The sequence below is a fragment of the Apodemus sylvaticus genome, chromosome 14 (assembly GCF_947179515.1).
Source record: "Apodemus sylvaticus chromosome 14, mApoSyl1.1, whole genome shotgun sequence".
Classification (NCBI taxonomy): domain Eukaryota; kingdom Metazoa; phylum Chordata; class Mammalia; order Rodentia; family Muridae; genus Apodemus; species Apodemus sylvaticus.
In genome coordinates, this window is record NC_067485.1 from 36,346,384 (window position 1) to 36,359,403 (window position 13,020).

At 44.1% G+C, this 13,020-nt stretch overlaps 1 protein-coding gene across 1 annotated transcript in view; it reads right to left on the reverse strand.

The window, feature by feature from the left end:
* Positions 1-267: 267 nt before the first annotated feature.
* LOC127664779 (type-1 angiotensin II receptor A) overlaps positions 268-13,020 on the reverse strand; it is a 41,073-nt gene continuing 28,320 nt past the window's right edge. Inside the window, exon 3 of the mRNA XM_052156947.1 lies at positions 268-2,217. Within this exon, the coding sequence (XP_052012907.1) occupies positions 1,086-2,165 (1,080 nt within the window). The 5' untranslated portion in view covers positions 2,166-2,217 and the 3' untranslated portion in view covers positions 268-1,085. The remainder of the gene's footprint in view (positions 2,218-13,020) is intronic.

The following is a 13,020-nucleotide window of genomic DNA, read 5'->3' on the forward strand; positions in this document are numbered from 1 at the left end:
TTGTTTAAAGCAATAAAAATGTTTTCGGTGTTATATGAATAACTTCAAAAAATTTAAAATGTTATATCTTCCACCTAATTGTGGAGTACAAGCTGATTCCTTCTTGATCTTTTCAACAGTGGGATATAAAACCTATATCTAACCATATTAAACCATCAACCAGATGAAACTTGAAGTAAAAATACATTTTTGTAGTTTTGTATTTTTACTTCTATCCATGTCATTGTAAAATTAGATAGGCTTATATTTTAAATAATGAAGATTAGATACATTACAATAAAATTACTTTATTTAGAAGTAAACATACATTGCCAAAACTTTATCAAATGACAGTTTAGACATACAGATGTACATGCATGTGGAGGATATATACTTTTAGAGAGCAAGGCAGACTGTATGATATATAATCTATTCACCAACTGTATGCATTTCTCAGATGCAAAATAAAGCTGATGTACCTAGCACGTTACACTTGTTACAAGCAGTGTGACTTTGATGTGTGACTTTGGTAACACTGCTACATAAACACACCGCTGGCTGGCAATGTTTGGGGACAGTACATGTTTCTAAGACACTGGTTGAATTTTACAAAGGGGTCCTGAAACTTGGTGACTACAGGTTAGCAAGTCTTTGCACAGTATGTGTAGTAACAAAGGCAAGTGGGTCCCATGGATAGTGACTAAAGGGACAAAACGGTTCCTTGCCCTTTGGGAACTGAGCAGAACAAGTAACCTTGACTTCCATTTCTTGTCTAAATATTTAGCATGTGCTACATAGCTATGTGGACATCAAAAGGAACATAGCAAAAGGAGACTGATGAGATTGCGTTTCTGCCAGTGAACTGTTTCCCAAACCCACGAATCCATCCAGCTCCCGACTCTTCCTTTGGGTAGCCATCATCTATTAATGCAAGACAGCTTCGCTTGATTACTTCTTCAAAGCTTTCTTTCAGAGTTTTAGACAATATCTACAGTCTGTTGAATGCATTTTCTTAGATCCCGAGGCAGGGGAGAATGGTCCTTTAGTCGTGAGCCATGTAGTCAGATGCTGCCCTGGCATCACTCTGCCAGCCTGCGTTAACCCTGTCACTCCACCTCAAAACAAGATGCAGGCTTTTTGGAGGATGAGCTCATGTTATCTGAAGGGCGGTAGGAAAGCGTGCTCATTTTCGTAGACAGGTTTGAGTGGGACTTGGCCTTTGGGGGAATATATTTCAGGAGCTGGAGGAAATACTTTTTAAATTTTTTCCCCAGAAAGCCATAAAACAGAGGGTTCAGGCAATTGTTAAAATACGCTATGCAGATGGTTATGGGCATGGCGGTGTCCACGATGTCAGAAATTTTACAGTCATGGATGACGCCCAGCTGAATGAGCACATCCAGGAAAGTGAATATTTGGTGAGGAACCCAGGAAAAGAAGAAGAAAAGCACAATCGCCATAATTATCCTAAAGATGTCGTCATTTCTTGGCTTGTTCTTCTGAATTTCATAAGCCTTCTTTAGAGCTTTCCAAATGAGAGTATAGCTGGTGAGAATGATTAGGAAAGGGAACAGGAAGCCCAGGATGTTCTTGGTAAGGCCCAGACCTATGGGGAGCGTTGAATTCCGAGACTCATAATGAAAAGCGCAAACAGTGATATTGGTGTTCTCGATGAAATACACATTTCGGTGGATGACAGCTGGCAAACTGGCCAAGCCCGCCATCAGCCAGATGATAATGCAGGTGACTTTGGCCACCAGCATCGTGCGACGAAGGCGAGACTTCATCGGGTGGACAATGGCCAGGTAGCGATCGATGCTGAGACACGTGAGCAGGAACACACTGGCGTAGAGGTTGAAACTGACGCTGGCCGAAGCGATCTTACACAGGTGATTGCCGAAGGGCCAGCGGTACTCCATAGCGGTGTAGACAGCCCACAGGGGCAAAGTCAGCAAAAAGCACAAATCAGCCAGGGCGAGATTCAGAAGGAAGACGCTGGCCACAGTCTTCAGCTTCATGTAAAAGTAAATGACGATCACCACCAAGCTGTTTCCGAATATTCCCACCACAAAGATAATGCTGTAGAGAGTAGGGATCATGACAAAGATGTAACTGTGCCTGCCAGCCTTGGGGCAGTCATCTTGGATTCTTTTGATGCCATCTTCGGTAGAAGAGTTAAGGGCCATTTTGCTTTTCTGGGTTGAGTTGGTCTCAGACACTATTTGAAATGCACCTGACCTATAAAAGACCAAAATCCAAAAAACAAAAAAAAAAAATGTTAAAAATTTTAAGTTCCAGTTGTAAATAAGCCAATTTCATTCTCATCCTCAAATCTTGTAGTTCTACTTTACTTTTTGGAAAAAGAAAAAAAAAAAACTTTAGATCATATTTTCTGAAGAAAGCTCACAAACTGATAAAATCTACGATTGGCCCACTTTTCTAGAGTATATGTCTACGTAGTGTTCAGTGGCCAATCAGACATCAGCAAGGTTGAAAATTATAGAGTGGTGGACCTTCTCCTTTATAATCATAACCAACCCTGAGATTCTTAGTACAGGTCGTCAGCCTGACAGGAAGGAGACGCACCAAAGTGAGGGACCAGCCTCTGGGTCTGTCTGAGGGATGGTCTAGACTAACTTCACTGAGGTGAGGAGATTGGTGGACTGCCATGGGTTCTGTTCCATGAATCAGTGTCCCGGACTGCGTGAAAGAGAAGGCTTGCTGAAATATATGCTAATTTTAAGGAAGGAGACCATATCACAAGTCTTGGAATGTGAACTGCCTGTCAAAGAGGTATATCTGTCAAACCAATAAAGGGGGGCGGGACAACACAGCCACCTTCCTGAAGTTTATGACAGCGCATGAAAAGGAGGAAAGTAGAGACACGGTTCTGTATGAGGTCCACTTAAGGGAACACTACTGCAGCCAGAGAAAGCAGGGCTATTTCATAGTTTTGTTTTATTTTTTATTTTTTACTCACATTCTTTATAATACATGGTATCTTCAGTCAAAAGACCAGGAACTGAATCACACAGTCTGAGAAGAGACATGACTTTCTGTACTGTCCAAAAGACTATGAAACCACAAAAACATGCTGTTGCCTCCTACTGTGAGAATTAGTCTAAATGGGGCCTACAGTATAGCTCAGTTGGTAAAGTATTTGCCTCGCAAACATGAGATTTGAGGGTGGATCCTCTGAACCATGCCTTTAATCCCAGTGATGGCAAGATGGGAGGGGAAGGCTGGTAGATCCTGGAAGCTGGCTGGCTGGCCAGCTAGCGTGGCCCGTGCAGCAAAATGCTAAGACAATGAGAGAACCTGTCTCAAAAAGTGGAGGATGCTTGAGGCCTAATCCCCCCAGATTGTCCTCCGACATCAACATATGAAGGCATGATAAGAAGATGGAAGAAAGGCTGGGTGGTGGTGGTGCACGCCTTTAATTCCAGCACTGGGAGGCAGAGGCAGGTGGATTTCTGAGTTCGAGGCCAGCCTGGTCTACAGAGTGAGTTCCTCTTGCTTTCTGAGTTCTGAGTTACAACATTTTGTTTCTCTTTCCCTTTTCTGATGTTGCCCAGTGTCCCAAGCCTGCTTGCCCTGGTGCTGTGGACATTCTTTCTGTCTGAAGTCCCTCAGAGCATGGGACTGTTTTTAGATCTTCACAGCTGAACCTGCCTGCTTCTTTGAGTCTACCTTTTAAAATCATGACTTTCTCCTTTAGCTAGTTCTTCCTCCCAGAAGCTTCTGTGATCTCTGTCAAGCTTCTAGCTCGTCTGCCCAGTTGTTTTTTCTCAAACCATAATAAAACTGTCCTCATTTCCTTCTGAGCCCATCTTCAATTTCTCTTATATATGAAAGTAAGAACCCACAAAAAACGACCATGTATGTGTTCCCCAGTTACAGTGGGAGGAAAGGGAAGTGTGTCTGGAGGTTAAAAAAAATAAAAATAAAATAAAATAAAACAAAAACAAGCAAACAAACAAACCAGTTGAAAGCACAAACTAAATTTCAGAAAATACTGCTACTAAGTCAAAAAATGAAATTAATTTCTCAGAGTAACTTGAGAGTTGTTTCCAATATGATCCAATTAATTAATCCTTAACCTCACAGGCATGACACATCTGTATCCTAGTCATTAAACAACTTATTTCACTTCATAATCTTTACTTGGGAATAGAAATTCTTAGTATCCTCCCTTACTAACAGTCAAAATAGCTGTCTTTGGATTGTTATATCTGTAGACGAAAGATGGGGTAGGAAGGGGTGCTCCGTGTGACCCACAGGTGAGGGAGGAGGATCAGGGGAGAGAATGAGCTCTGGAAGGCTTTGCTCAGAAGCTGCAAGATTAGCATTCAGGGATGATCGATTGATTGGCAAAGAGGAAGAGGGGGCATGTGCAGCACCTCAGCTCCTAGACTGGAGCTGCTGGAGCTGCTGAGGGTAACTATTCATGCTTCTGCTGTAGGCAGAAGCTCCCCAGAGACATGCTAGAGTCTGAAGGTGACCTGTGGCTCTATAAAATAGTGAGATGCGCAGCCTGCATGGCCCGGTGAAGACAAAGCCAGGGAGACATAGAAAGCGTGGAGCTGTACTCAAAGCTACATGGAACAGGGAGCATGGGAAGGAAGACACAAGCTATGTCCATGAGCCAACATGCCCATGTGACACCTGGCGTAAAAGCCCCAAAGTCTTCCAAACTCTTCCCCTGCCCCCATCCATCACTTGTTCCTTTGGAAATAGAACTGCCCAATAGCATCACTCACTGGGCTCTGGACTCGATATTGTCCATGTGTCGCTGCCCAATTCTTTGTTTAGGGACACACACAGGAGCCCAGGCAGAAGTGGCATCCTCACATCAATATCCTTCGAGTTCACTGGGCCCAGGGTTCTGTGCTTGCTCTTCACCGTATGCAGGCTGAGACTGCCTAAACTTTAATGTCCAACCATCTGGATGTCAGTTTCCACTAGATCTCCCGGGGCTTAATGATGAGGGTAACTATTCATGCCATCAAGGATGGCAGATGCAGACATAGGCAAGGTTTACCAACAAGACTTGTCTTTACAGAGCTCTGGAGGTAGACGTGACTCCTTTGGAGTTACAGGAATAACCAGGAATTCCCTAAAGATTCCTGTAAATATGTAAATATGATTATTATATAATCACTCAAAATGTTCAATTATATAATTCTGAAAATTTATACAATTCTGAAATTTATAGGAAGACTTCTGAGTCTATCAGAAAAATTGTGGAGTGGGAGATGAGAGAGAGAGAGAGAGAGAGAGAGAGAGAGATTCCTATTGTTCTGTAGCTTTTTCCTCTAGGTATTAAATAATCACCTCATAAGTCTTGGTGCAGAGAGAACCTTTGCCCCAGTAACCAAGGCAAAGAACTAAGCAGAACAATACAGTGATACCAAGACTATCAGAGTAATGCTGTTAATACCCCATGATAGAAGAAGAAAAGGATCCTAGGACCTTAATCAGATACTCTGCTTTCTCCTGCCCGTCACAGTGCACGTGGTTATGGGCGGTCCTTGAGTGTAGAAGAAGCAGTTAATGGAAGTGGGACTTGAAGCTGCATGACATCTTCACTCACTCCCCTGGCCATGGGGCCACATACAATGCAGCTGTCTGATGTCACCCATGCTCCTGTCAGTAAGCCACCAACCATACTCCATGCCCAATTAGCAGGAGTAGCTAATGTTTACATTTCTCCAGGAAAAAAAAAATCAAAGACAGATTTTTAAGTGATTTTTTTTTTTTTTAGCCTTCCCTCCATAGGTGAAGTTCTGTTCCTGAGGGGATATAGTTTCAGGCTTCATTATTGTTACAGTAGCCCTGATTAAGGTTCAGCTGGGAGGGGGCATAGGGAAAGCTGCTTCTCTGGCCTTGGTGGAGCCCTAACATTCCAAGCAACCCCCAAACAAAAACACTAATGGGGTGGGCTGGTCAGTCACCTGGTTAAACCAAGAAAGCAGGGCCACCCCTAGGAATGCAGATCCACTAGAAGCTTAAAGGGACAGGAGGAACCTTTATCTCTTGCATGAGAGGAGGTAAGTTTTCTTCCAGGGATTCCTGCCTTCTGGGGTAGATCAGGAGAGTCTGGGGTTCTGTTGGGTCTGCCTATCTTTCTGAGTCCTGACTCCAGTAGGCATACCTTTGCCTTTTTCAGCTCTTCTGCCCTTCTTTTGGGTGCTAGCCAGAACTCAAGTAGACTGTACCTGTGCCCTGGGCTTCTGCGCTCTCTCTGAAGCCCCCTCCCTCCACTTTTACTATGTCACTACTTGTGTGTCACTTGGGATGACCCTCATGTTCACCAAAATAGCATGGCTGTCTTCGTTTTCAGCTCCTGGAACTGGCCTATCTGGGGGCAATCAACATATTCCAAATAAATGCTGTATGCTTCATTCTTTGGCTACCCGACTACTGAAAATAAAAAATGAAGTTAAAGAAATTACAATTTCCCCAAGGAATTTCCTGCTGTGAGTGGAAGTTTGTGTCCTGGAGAAAGACTTCCTTCACAGGAGAGACTTAGGCCTGAGGTAGCAGACAGCTGTGGGCACAGGACCACACCCTGGCATACGTGTATCTCCTGTTTTCTATTAAATTCTACTCTTCAGGTTAGGACCCTGAAGATAGACTCCAGAAGGATCACTGTATCTCCTTGTCCCTGTGGCCACATTGAATGACTCCCCTTTTTCTGTTTCACCTTTAGTTTGGCTCCTTTAATTGACTTATTGAGGCAAAATGGCAGAAATTTGCTTGTTGGGCACAATCCGTGATCCCCTAAATCCAGTGACCATTGTGAGAAATGTGGGGGTTTGCTGTTTTATTTTTCTATTAAAGATGGCTAGCCCACAGAGGGCTAGTATTCTCTGTTAACCTCTCTCCGCTTGAGAAACTCTTATATATTTGTCTGTTTGCCCAAGTCCTGGATGCCAGGCATTCCTGAGACTTGACTCTCTCACACCCTTCCCCTTTGCTCCAATTCTGAATTATCCAATTGTGTCAGTTTATTAGGGCAAGCTCCCACCAAAGGGGTGACAAACAGTCCCCACCCTGCAGTAGGGTAAACACTATGTGAACTCTCCCCACCTCTGGGTGCTCCTTCACTTGGTTTGGATTGTCCAAACTTTTTTCAAAAGTAGATTGCCTTGCCAAGCTACTTTCTCTTTGTTCCTGTGTCCCTTTGTCCAACACTAGGAATAGAGGACTATCCTTATCCAACACACCCACACCTGTGGATCTAAAATAAACTCTTCCTGTGTCATCTGGGGACTTCGGTTCTTTCAGTTCTCAGAACAAGAACCCAGAAGCCACAGTCTTGGGGCTGCTTTCGGTGGCCATCAGATTTCCAGGCCACTAGGCTCCAAGAAAGACTCCTTTGTCCTAAAAAAGATGCCCCAACATTCCTATTTCATTTCCCTATCTCTCTCACGCAGCCTAGAGACCCTGAGTCCTTTCCTTCTGTCACTTGCAGAGTCATTAGAATCCACACACACACACATACACACTGTCCGCTCTGTATGCCCGATTCTCTGAAGCTTTCCCATCCTCTCTGCATAGCTTTGGAACGTTGGCTATAGCTCTTGACACTTTAATCATCTTGACATATTTGTTTTCCCCACTGGTCTGCCAGCTGCTTGAGGAGAGGCCTGTTCTGAATCATCTTGTTTACTACTGTAAGCCCTGCGATAGTCCAGGGGGGGCAGATGATAAACTGTCTCTTCAGTGAGAGAGCATGCTATCAGGGAACACAGAGTCCCCTCTGCAGGGTCTCACTCTCAAATTTAAAAACAGACTCAGAAGGAACCTAGAGGGCAATTTTATTAGAGTATGGGAGAAAAACAACCTCCACACACAAGCTAGGGAGCTTGGAAGCTTCTGGGAGACAGAAGCCAGAAGGATGAAGGGAGAAAGCCATGCTTTTTGGGTTCGAGTCAAATGAGCAGGCAGGATCTGCACGGAAACCTGCAGAGAGCTTCCTGAGGTAAAGGGCATCAGAGAAACAGAAGAACAAGAATATTAGGATTGTCACTAGTGTCTGAAAAGGGGATCTAGAAAGAGGAAAATGAAGACTTTGTGTTCAGCGCAAGACCTCAAAGTTTAGGGCAGGTTAACACAGTGAGTCTGTACCCACAATGGAGGGGTTTCCGAGCTCTGTATCTCGAGGATGATTTCTCCTTTCATCTTAGTGTGTCTTCAGATGTATTCTGCTTATTTGAGATTCTGGAAAGGACAGATCTTTCTTTTCTGGTCCAGTCTATTTGGTACTCTCTTCTTTCTTCTCTCTCTCTCTCTCTCTCTCTCTCTCTCTCTCTCTCTCTCTCTCTCTCTCTCTCTCCCTCTCCCTCCCTCCCTCCCTCCCTCCCTCCATTCCAGCCATTTCCCCCTACCCTGAGTCTCCCCTCTCACAATTTTTAATTCCATTCCTTCTCCCCTGTCTCTAAAAGGGTGCTCTCCCCACAAGCACCCCCTTCCCTGGGGCCTCAAGTCTCTCCAGGATTAGGCGCATCTTCTCCCACCGAGGCCAGACCAGGCAACCCTCTGCTACATATGTGCCTGGGGCCCTCTGACCAGCCTGTGTATGCTTCCTAGTTGGTGGCTCAGCCTCTTGGAGATCCCTGGGGTCTGGATAAGTTGAGACTGTCTGTCTTCCTATGAGGACGCTCTCCCCTTCAGCTTCTTCAGTCCTTCCCTTAATTCAACCATAAGGGTCCCCAACTTCAGAGGTGTGGTTGGGTGTAAGTATCTGCATCTGTCTCAGTCAGCTGATGGTAGGACCTCTCTCTCAGAGGACAGCCATGCTAGGCTCCTGTCTGTGAGCACACCACAGCATCAGTAATAGTGTCAGGCCTTGGTGCCCATCCCCACCATGAGATGGATCCCAAGTTGGGCCTGCCACTGGACCACCTTTCCTTCAGTCTCTTCTCCACTTGTGTCACTGCTTCTTGTAGCTTCACTGATACCTCCTGTTTTTTTTAGGTTAGGGAATTTTTCCTCCATGATTTTTTTGTGTGTGGTTTTGAACTGTATTTCTTCTTTCTCCGTTCCTATTATTCTTAGATTTCCTCTGTTCATTGCATCTCAGCTTTCTTGTTTTGGGCCTGGATTTTTTTTTCCAGAGTTCTCATTTTTCCTTGACTGAGGTATCCATTTCTTCTACCATGTCTTCAATGCCTGAGATTCTCTCTCCCATGTTTTCTTGCAAGCAAACTGTTGCTAAGACTTACCTATAAAAGTTTTGCATGACTTTCTTAATTTTTCACTTCCAGTTTTACCTCACTTTGGGTTTTTATTTAGCAATTCTATTTCCACTTTCATGTCTTGAGCTGTTTTCTTCCCTTCATCCCACTATTTGTGTGTTCATAGATTTCATTAATGGATTTATTCACATCCTCTTAGACGTCCTTGAACACACTCATAATGGCTATTTTGAAGTCCTTGTCACATACTTCAGCTCAATTGCATTTCTCAGGACCAGCTGTGGTAGGGCTGCTGGCTTCTACAGGGGTCATGTTGTCTTGAGTGTTAGTAATTCTGGTGGGGTTTTTTTCTTTTTTCTTTTTGGCTGGTATCCAGGCCATCTAGAGTAGGGATGATTTGGTTCCGTGGTTTCTGTGGGCGTTTCAGGTTCTTAGGGAAGTTTGGTAGCTATGGGTTGCCTGGTAAGACGTGCTTCTTGAGTCCTTGCCTGATGTGGGTGCTGGGAGTACCAGGTAGACTGTGTTTCTAGGCATCCCAGGATGACACAAAGGAATGGGAATGAACTAGAAGAGAGAACTGAGAGTGTCCATAGGAACGAGGAAAGCTGGGCCCACGGTGAGGTTTGGTGGAGTCTCCGGGAACACTGGCAGAGTGGGAGGACTGGCCCCTGCAAGCAGTGTGCTGCAGGGCCAGGGAGGAGACTGAGGACTTTGTGGTGGAGGACAAGAAGGAGAACGGGGATCACCTTACTGATCTCTAGACTAGGATGGCCAATGAGTTTCAAGGTAGAGAGGGTTCCTAGCTATCGGTGGTTGAGACAGAGGAGTCAGAATGGGCTAGAAGGAGGTGTTTAGAGGGTCCACAGGGAGAGATAGAGAGTCAGAGAGAAAGAGACAGAGAGAGACACAGAGAGAGAGACAGAGAGAGACAGAGACAGAGAGAAAGAGAGAGAGAGAGAACCCAGAAACCCAGCAAGTGGTCTGCTGCAGGATTGGGAATGAGACTTAAGAAACCACAGTGAGGACAAGAGAGTGTGAATCACTTTCCTAATTCCCAGGCTGGTGTGGCCAGTGGGTTCCCAGGTAGACAGTACCACCAGGTATTGGTAGCTGGCACAGAGGAATGAGAATGGACTAGAAGGGGGTACTGGGAGGGCCTGCAGAAAGGACATAGCTGGAACAGCCAATGGTTGGCCAAAGTCCCCAGGGAGTGAAGTTCTGGAATGGACAGACTTTTGAGGGATGTCTTCCTGTCCAGATAATTAGATAGAATCATTTTTTTTATTAACTCTTAAGGGAGAAATGGTGATGTCCTGGCAGGGTCTTTTGGACAGCTTAGAAAATCATGACTCCCCACCCAGGGCCAGAGGTACAACCTCCAGCCGTTCTTGAGACCAAACTAAATTGTGTATTATAAAGAATTCAAGAAAACTTTAAAAACTAAATCTGTGAAAATAATTATGCTTACTTCTAAGAGAATATCTTTCGCCAAAAAGGGCTTCCCTGAACCTGCTACCTTCGTCTTGTTCATATGCCGTTTTAAATCTTCTGGACAGGCAGCTGTGCTGTCTGCTTCCTGCATGGCATTTCAGATTCTAAGAAGGGTCCGTTGTGATACTGTAACCTTCCTTAAAACTAGTGTGCTACAGAGACATGTAAGATAGGACCAAAAGGGTTGTAAAGGATGCATCCAACCTCCTCCATGACTCTAAGTCTGGCAGGGCCTTACTAGCTACCTAACAGGCAGATGGACAGCTTGGGGGGCGGGGCACTGAGTCTAGGCACTGACAATGATTTCTATCAGGCTCTTGGAATCAATTCACCCTGCTCCTCTCTCACACAAAACACCCTGGGTCAAACCAGACTTGTGGACAAGAAAGCAAAGCAGTCAGAAAACCTCTAGAAATGTCCTGAGAAGACAGTAGACAGTTAAAAGAAGGATTACTAGGTACAAGCTAGGACTCAGCTATGGGGGAGGTCTGTTGCTTTTTGTTTTTTTATCTCAGAAGGACTTCCTTATGTTTTTATTGACTTTTCCACTAATCTTATTATGGTTTTTGAACTTGTGCCTGGATAGCAGCATAATTTCTGGATAATTCTTTATGAAAGTTAATTACTGCATAAAAATTGTTTTGGCTAGCAGTCATTCATGTCTTTAAGGATAAATCAATTTATCTCCTTGCTCTTGGTCTTGCTCAGTGTTGTAGTATAATCCTAGGTCTCAGGAGAGAGGCAGAGGATAAAGAGTTCAAGGCCTACCTCTACTACATCTCTGGAGGCTAGCCTGAGGTACATTAGAGTATCTTAAAGAAAAAAAAAAAGACTCTAAAAACCAGCAGGAAAGGATTTATTTAATGCATGAAACTCTCCGGGGAGCCCGAGCTGCCAAGGCCAGGAGGAAATGGTCCTCTCCTCCCCCTTTGCTCTCTTGACCCTCCTTTGACATCACACAAATCAGTTGGTTCCATTAATCCTATGTTTGGAGTGTCTAAAATTGTACTGACTTGCCCAAAACCATCAACAGCATTCACATCGAAATGAACCAGGAATGAGGATCGATTTCCAAGCAGATTTTTCAAATCCAACTGTTTCTCAAGCAGAGGTCAGTCTCTCCTTCAGTGCCAGGGGTTCTCACTGACTGATATTAGATATGTGAAAGGTTGTTCAGAGCAGTCAAGGGAGCATCCTTGGAAACAATACTGATGCATTTATAAGAGGCTCAACACAGCCCTGACACAACTAATTAGAAAAATGTCAGACAGAGGCATTTGTACAATGATTGAGACCAGCCAATGTCTGAGTGGATGGCCCTGATCCAGGATGTCTACAGAAAAGAGTACAAATTGAAAGTGAACCCTTCAACTGGGTTTGAAAACGCACTCACGTTAGATGATCCTTCCATGCCCATAACCAGATACTGAAACTCCAAAGGAGGTCACCCTTCCCAGGGCTGAACTGAAAAGATTACAGCCTAAATGAAGGCGAATTCCAAGAAAGAGCATGCACACATGGAACAGATAACATGTCTAGAGGAAGACCCATAAAGCGTGGCACAACTCAGTAGGGATTTTTCACAAGCATTCAGAGTGTTTGAGGAAATTAAGGAAATGCAGCAACCATACAATAGAAGGCTAAGAAACAAGTACAAGTTCGTTTTTATTTTAAAAGAAACCCTCTAACTTCTTCCTCAAAGATAATTTTGTTTACCCTTCACTTGCAATTCCTGGTTAATATTTCCCCTCAGTAAAAAAGTATTTTTTCTTCAAATATTAGTGCCTATAAATTAAGTATTTAAGATCCAATCTCTGCTAAGTAATGCCTGACTGGTATGTTTAAGTGATAACAACAGCTTGTAATCCCTTTCCCATTAGTATCATCTGCTGTGGTCTGATCTCATGCAAGTGATCACAAGACCAGCAGCATTTTCAGTCCTGCATATCAGTTATAAGCAACTGTGGGGATGATGGCAGCCAAATGTGCTGTCATTAGTAATTAGCCTTTGCTTTACTTAAAATAACACCAAACCCAAATGAGGATCATGAGAGGATACGCAGATGCTCCTCTCAACCTCAGATGATGACAGTTAAATGTCAACCCCACACCTCTGTCTCTGTTTCTTAGAAGTTATTCAAGGTAAGAATCTATTAGGAATCCCTACTTAATAACTATGGCTTCAACAACTCACTTGTGTATGTGTGTGATGTATGCCTGTGTGCATGTGTCTGGTGGTAAACTTGCAGTGTAGGTGTGTGGGAGGGATTAGAGGGTAACCCTGGGAAGTTATTTTATAAGTTCTGCCTGTCTCCTCCCTCTTGAGTTGAAGTTGCATGCATGTGCC